Source organism: Cystoisospora suis, assembly GCF_002600585.1.
Source record: "Cystoisospora suis strain Wien I chromosome Unknown contig_6914, whole genome shotgun sequence".
NCBI lineage: Eukaryota > Apicomplexa > Conoidasida > Eucoccidiorida > Sarcocystidae > Cystoisospora > Cystoisospora suis.
In genome coordinates, this window is record NW_027159701.1 from 1 (window position 1) to 7,033 (window position 7,033).

The 7,033-nt window shown below is 55.9% G+C and overlaps 1 protein-coding gene across 1 annotated transcript; it reads left to right on the forward strand.

Annotated features, from left to right (window-relative positions):
* Positions 1-523: 523 nt before the first annotated feature.
* On the forward strand, positions 524-4,030 carry CSUI_010208 (flagellar associated protein; the record flags this gene model as incomplete). Its single annotated transcript, XM_068070313.1, has 5 exons — positions 524-2,248; positions 2,450-2,695; positions 2,833-2,919; positions 3,642-3,760; positions 3,917-4,030. 4 exons carry the CDS (start codon positions 524-526, stop codon positions 3,741-3,743), a joined length of 2,160 nt encoding a protein of 719 aa, XP_067917711.1. The 3' UTR covers positions 3,744-3,760; positions 3,917-4,030.
* Between the last annotated feature and the right edge of the window lie 3,003 nt (positions 4,031-7,033).

Consider the following 7,033-nt stretch of genomic DNA (forward strand, 5'->3'; position numbering starts at 1 on the left):
CTCTTCACCGCGAGACATGCCTTACGTGGATCACGGAAACCTCCGCGGCATCGCTCTACTCCAGGAAGGCATGTCTCGCGGTGAAGAGACACTCCGACAGCCCAGCCCTCGCCTGGCGTTGGGCGCTCCCAGAAAAGCGGTTGCGTGGATGCCAGCAGCTTTGAGCGCCCACCGTAGTTTGACGGCTTTCCAAACCTCACTGTTTGAAAGTATGTACGCGGCACAAAGCCGTGTAGTCGCTGAATGCTTCGCGCGCGAGTGTCTAAGTAAGCTGACTCAAGAGAAAGCCGGCAGCACGAGCCTCTACTCGGCAGACACCGCTGGTCGCCCCACAAGAAATCTCCATGTTTTTTTCATCAGCTGCGCATGCATAATGTGTGCCAACTTCCAACTGGCGGACCTAGCTGTTACTACCCTAGGAGCTGTGCGATTGTGAGCTGATGACTTATGAGAAGGCCCCGCTGACGCGCTGTCAGGCTCACCCTGCCGGGGGTACTGGTCAGATCCGGGATTCTTCACCACCATGACGGGTCCTCTGTCAAGGCCCCTCGGGGTAACGAAAGCAGTCTTTACCCTGCGGTCTTCGGCGCCCACCTCGGGAGACAGGCGAGAAGCAAGATCGTCTTTGGACGCATACGTGGCTCGCTGTCTCCGCGCGGAACCAGGAGAGCTAGTCTTTGAACGAACTGATGCCACCGAACCGACACGGAAAACTGTTCTGATAAGGAACTTGTCGAAGCAGGCACAGCGGATCAGGTTATCGCTGCCGGAAGGTGCTGCGTTCCACCTAGTGCGAGAGCAAAGTGAATCGGTGGCCGCAGGCTTGAGCGCTAAAGTTGATGTGGTGTGTCACTCCGGAGAAATTGACGAGACACCGTGCTCTCTTACGGCAAGCTGCGAAGGATGCACGATTCACATCCCGCTACTTGTTGTCCGTGCAAGAGCGGTGTTTGACTTTGATACTGCGATCTCGTTTGGCTGCCTGCGGAAAGATCAGACCTGCTCCAAACGAGTTCTGGTTCGTAATCGCGGTTCAAGAACAGGTTATTTCGCTGTTACGTACAGTAAGCAGCATGACGCGTGTGACGTTATCTTTGATCCTCCTTCTTTTTCTGTGCCCCCACGCCAAGCAAAAGAGGTGACCGTTACGTTCTATGCTCGCAACTACGTTAGCTTCCAGGGGACGGCACGAGTCCGCCTCGAGGGGTGTTCAACCTCCGCAACCATTACGCAGATTCTGCTGTTTGCCGAGGTCATCCAGCAGAAACTATCTTTCAACCTCAACAACACACCTGTTAGTCGCTTGGATTTCGGCAAAGTGTACTTTGGCAGTGCAACAGAAAAGCTGGTGACCCTCAAGAACCAAAGTCCTTCCTCCCTCAGCTTCGTGATTCACACGAAGGATCACAAGGGGCCCGGTACTGATGTACACGAGAGCGAACGTGATCCACCCCAGACAAGTGCTTCTCTGACTGCACCGGCCGCTCCGGGATTCACCCGGTCGAGGTTCTTGAAGGTTTCTCCCCAAACAGGCACCATTGAACCATGGGGAGAGCTGCCCGTCACTGTTCGTTTGGAGTCAGAGACGTACCAGCACTGTCACGGCTTCCAAAAGACATTTCTGCTCGAAAAGGCGGAAGTCCCAGTTGTGGTACAACTCAGCGTCCGGACGGAGGAAGGGTCCGGAGAAACCTTGGAGGCTGTAGATGTGTGTGCCCAGCTTTGCATTCCTAGCCTACAAGTGGTGCCCCCAGTTCTCCGCTACGACGCGTGTCGTGCGGGTTTCGAAGCTGAGACAGTGTTAACCATTGAAAACCGACACCCAGATCTGGAACTCGACTACGCCTTCTCCAAAGTCTCGCAGCTCCTCCTTTTGCCCGAAAGGGGTTGCCTCGCGCCTCTGGAATCCAGGCCTGTGATTGTCAAGTTTGCGCCTGCAAACCCAATGAAGCTGGCGTGCGTACTCCGTCTGGCCTTCTGCAGACAGCTCTACACCGTTGATATACCTGTCAACATGTGTAGCGTGCCAAGCCGTCCCGCTATCGGTTCGCGCCTACCAGCGGCCAAGACACCCAATGAAACCTTAGAACTACGCTATGCCAGCTGTGGTCTTGGTGCACTTCCGGAGTCGCACCGATACAAGGAAACGGCACCAGGGCTGCCCGGTGGGCGCCTACTGTCGCGCCCAGGGGGCTGCCCGTCTAACTCCACGGGAGAAAGCGGCAAAGCGCACAGAAGCGGCCAGAAAGTGAGGCAGACCACCGAGGACATCGCTGGTGACAGCTGTGCCGTCAAGCAGAAACGGAGGAGAAGCATTCTGTTAGATCCCGCATCGCAAAGAGGCGGTCCCTCAGGCTCCCAGCCGGTGCAGTTCCTTGTACCGGTCGTCTGAGAGTTCACTTCCCCCGGACGTTCGTCGGTACCTGTGAATATGACGCTTTTCCGCCAGGCGCAAACGCGGCCGAAAACGGCTGAAGGCCGGGCGAGAAGCTTCATCGCAACTGAAACAAGAACTTTAAGAAATCCCCCTCCTGGCTGCACCATCGGTGCCTTCACTGAATCAGATGAAGTCCTCACACCGTTGTACCTATGCCCTGGTAGGCAGGCCGAAGGTAGGCCAGGATACCAGCCCGAAACCGACGTCGAAGCTCCGCATGCCCATCATCCAGATGAGCTGATCAAGAGGAAATACACGGTAGGTTTGGTTGACAAAGGACGGTGTCGAACCGTTATAGCTCTGGACAAGCCGGCAGGCTGGGAATGCAGGGCTACACGAGATTGCATTCTCTCTCAGTCGGTGCATCTGTCTCCGTCGGAACGCCTTGCGCTTAGCACCCTCCAAAGAATAAGGCTGAGATTCGGGCGTCATGTGCAGAGCTGGACGATCGACAGCTCAGCCGCATTTCCGTCGGTCCACAGGTACGAGATGCACGCAAGGCGGTTCGGCAGCCCAACTTGGGCTCCGGCAGCGTGCCCAAAAGAAAGGGTCTCAGGTTGATCGCGGGTCCTTCTGGCGAGACGCGGTAGCCTCCACACTGCACACAGTACCGAACGGGAGAACTGCCACAGACGTTCCTTATTTTGCGGTCTCTATTGTATACTTCGGGGCCGACGTCGCGGCGCGCCAATTCCTGCTCGGGTGATGGCCCAGAAGCAAATCTCTTCTCTCTACTCGTCAGGCTATAGATTTCGGCCTCCAGCACGTTTTGACAAGCTCTACGAAGTGCGTTTCTGTCTTCAACGGCACGAACCAAACCATATGCGCGACTATAGATACCGGTGAAGAGGGCGAGCTGGCAGGGTACGCGTTCCGTGAACAAAACTTGTTCGGCGCGCCGGGATTTCCCTCGCGCAGAGTCCGAGAACTTCCACCTTCCTGCACAACGCTTCCAGGAACTCCAGGTTGCGTCGATAATTGCCTTTTCTCTCGCGAAGCTCAGGACCCCGGTGCCAGTGGATACCTGGTCTCACGGTAGCAGGATTTGACGTCCAGCTCTTCAGCAAGCGTCCCCAACTGCTGAAGACCCAGATCACTGTGAAGATAAACTCGAAGTACAGCTATAAAATTCTAGTCTGCGCCGAGGTCGTCCCTTTGAGGCTCCGGCTGTCACGGACACAGCTGACCCTGGCATTTGATTCAGACTCAACAGACGAGAGCATCTCTGAGCAGCTCCTGGCTGAGAATCCAACGCCGATTCCCGCGAAGTACAAGTGGAACAGCTCTTCTCAGCAATTCCGAGTAGAACCTGGAGCAGGCACGGTGAGCTGGAGATGGTGGCTTCGAACCAGTCGTGTGGCATGGCACGAGCAGATAATGAGCCTAGCGCGACGTCAAGGTATCTGTGGGTCATGTTCTCGAAGTATGGCGGCTGCTGTGAGACTGCGGTGGCCATTCCCTCTCCCTGTGGGCCTGCAGATTCGGCCGTTTGCTTCTCAAGTCTTTACCGTGGTGTTGGACGCTCCTGAATATGCGGGCACGCTGACGTCTGAGATGACGCTGCAGGTCGAGAGTGGAACTTCTGAGACGTAAGCAGCCAAACACCGAGGACAATCTGTCTCCGTGGACGTGACAGGATGTGCCATCTCGTCACCTCGGATCGGAGTCACTTACCCTTAGATAGGCTCGTTATCGTGCCGGTGTTCAGGGTTACTTGTCTTGGAGTCATCCAAAACTGCGCTTGCGCGCTGCGCCGGGACTCTGTTGACTTCGGAGTAATAGGAACATACCAGGCTGTCGAGGAGACCGTACCTCTTTCTAACACAGGTAAAACGTGACGGCTTGGCCACTGGCGCTCACTCGCCACTCCAAACAACATTCGCAAAAGAAGGTGTTCGGTCAGCTCGTCTTGAACAGTGCGAGGTGGCGTTATAGCAGCATCGTTGAATCCAGCTGTGCACTCAAATGCGAGGAGCTGTTTAGGTCCATTCATTAGGAGCGGCCGCCTGCCACGTACCTGTGACAACGCGTGGCGCTGGCTTCGACACCGGGCCCTGAAGTGGAGGGGAGAACGCGAATGCAGAGGCGTCTGGGGTAGTTTCTTGGTTCAATGCAGGGGTAGCCCTTCAGAAGCAGTTTTGGTTTTGCTGCCCCTGCGAGCAGGTGAACACCCGGCCGTTTTCCAGATTTCGCAGATTCCTCGCGGGGTGTCGGTTACGCCAGAGAAAGGCAAAATCTTGCCTGGGGCTACTACCGACCTGATAGTTACCGCCATGTCTCCCGATCCGTCCGAGTTTGAAGGACGAATTCGAGTACAGATACGGGGCGGGAAAGCTTTGGAACTCGCAGTTGCTTTCCGGGTAGGTACCTGTTGTTAGGAAGCCAACTTGAACCGGGCGGTCCCCCTGCACCCTAGAATGTAGGTGGCCTTGGAGAGTTCGGACTGACCGAGCATCCTTCGCTGTGCTCAGGCGATCACACCCATCACGGAGATTCGAGAAAGGCAGTTCGACTTCGGAGCAGTTTACGTCGGGGCAATCCAGTCGAGGACTTTGACTGTGTTAAACACCAGTACCGCGCCCGCAGTACTCTTTGTTGACTTGTCTCACGAGCTCGACCTCACGCTAGAGCTACAGTGCCAACCACTAGCCTCCGCAAGACGGAAAACGACTTCACCTGGAGCCCTGCAGCGTTCGCAAAGTCTGGGCGTCTCGCCTTGCGACCAGCGGAACGCCCCCAGCAACGTGTACCGGATATCTGCGGTCAGTAGGACACTGTCTATAAACGCCGGAGGTCAGTTTTTGCTGCTCCGACTGGACGGATGCTATCTCAGGAGGCGAGGCGTGTACTCGAAACCCAGTCGAAGCAGACACCACGGCAAGGCCCGCCATCCACGCCGGCACGCTGTGTATAAAGCTTAACCACTCAGTTCTTGCGCACCTGGAGGCACGTACGCCATCTGAATGTTTCTTCGCACATTTTCTTCTTCCAGCAGGAGTTCAGTCAGCAGTCAAGGAGGGACCGTCGTGAAGGACATATGGCTATTTATCGCTCTTCCTCTGGGCTTTGTGGTCTAGCTGAGACGGCCGATACGACAGGACGTAAGGCGAGAGGGGGAGTCAGTGGGTTACTCAAACAGTTTCCAGCCAGAAGAAGACTCTAAAATTGCCGAGAGACCAGCTCAGCTAACTAATGCGAGACGGCTGCATCCGGCACGAGGTACTTCATGGACCTGCTACCGGTGTGCTGTTACGCAGGCGACAACTTCTATAGAATTTTCGTTGCGCCGCTTGCGACGCTGGTGCTGGAGGTTAGTTACGAAAAGGCGCCCTTTAAGATCCGCGCAGCAGCTTGAGAGGTTCCAAACTCGCAGCCTCCCGCCTCATTGACTCCCCAGGGGAAGCCCGGGGCAATGCAGGGAAGCCTGTTGCGAGCAAGAACAAAGAGACAGACGGCAAAGGTCAGCAGTCGGCATCTAAAGAACCAGGTAGTCAAACCGGAAGCAGAGGAAGGCAACAGAGGCAGCCCTTCCACAGCGGACTGGGTGCTAGCACGGGTATGTCCTGAGTGCCCCTTTTGCACACGCACTCAAAACGTGAGCTGTCACGTCCTCCGAACTTTCTTATTTTCATTCAGCTGCGTTTGCAGGCCTCAAGGGTCGGAGATTACAATTTGTGCATAACACCTGCGGCACCATCAGGAATGTTTCTTTCGGGTACTGCTTTCGAGTTCTGCGAGAGGAAGGCAAGCTGAGGCTGTTTGGCTGTGCGCTGGAAAGCACAAAGGAGACGGTAGAAAGCCAGAATGCGAGCGATTCCTGCATGCGTGCGGACGCTGCAGAAGACGGAGAGAGCGAATACAGCAGCACAACCGCAACGACCGCAGTTTGAAGATGCAACAGTGGACAGGCGGTGAACCCCCCAACAGCTTTCCAGTCGGGCGGTCCTGCATCTGCTTCATCACGCTCCCAACTTTTGTGGCATGGAAAAGGATTATGGGGTCTTATGCCTTGACTCTGAGAGCCCCTGTGTTACTTCGTGGAAACGTTGTAAAGTGGTTTTCTGATACGGGCCCCCTTCGGTCAAAAAAAAAAAACCGGTGTCCGTGCACTTCGTCGGCGGCCCCTACTGTCTAAGGCTGGTTCTCTGCACAGCCAGCCGTAGCTCGCACACTTCTTCTTGCCGTACAGGTCTGCGACGGAGCGTACTGGCTAAAGCCGTGCCGCCCGTGTTAGGGTTGTCTTCAGCGCGCGTTGATTTCGGTCCTAGAGTTGTACGTCCCCGTCAAGACATTCCAGTCTCGCCGACAGCCACTCGCAAGAAAGAAATAGCAGTGACGAATAACTCCGGTGCCCCTTTAAGGTGGCTGATTGATCTGAAACCGCTCTCGCTTCTGAATGGGGCCTTCGGGCTTACCCCTGCGACGGGAGAAATCTCTCCAGGACAGGTCAGGCGCCTGCAGTCCTCAGGGCTGTCTGTGGCCTGTAAATTGCACCTCTCATCTCGATGGCTTCCTGGCGACATCCCGTGGCAGCAGTTGCCCCGCGTCCACAGGATGTCGCCAGGAAGCCATCGAGATGAGAGGTGCAATTTACAG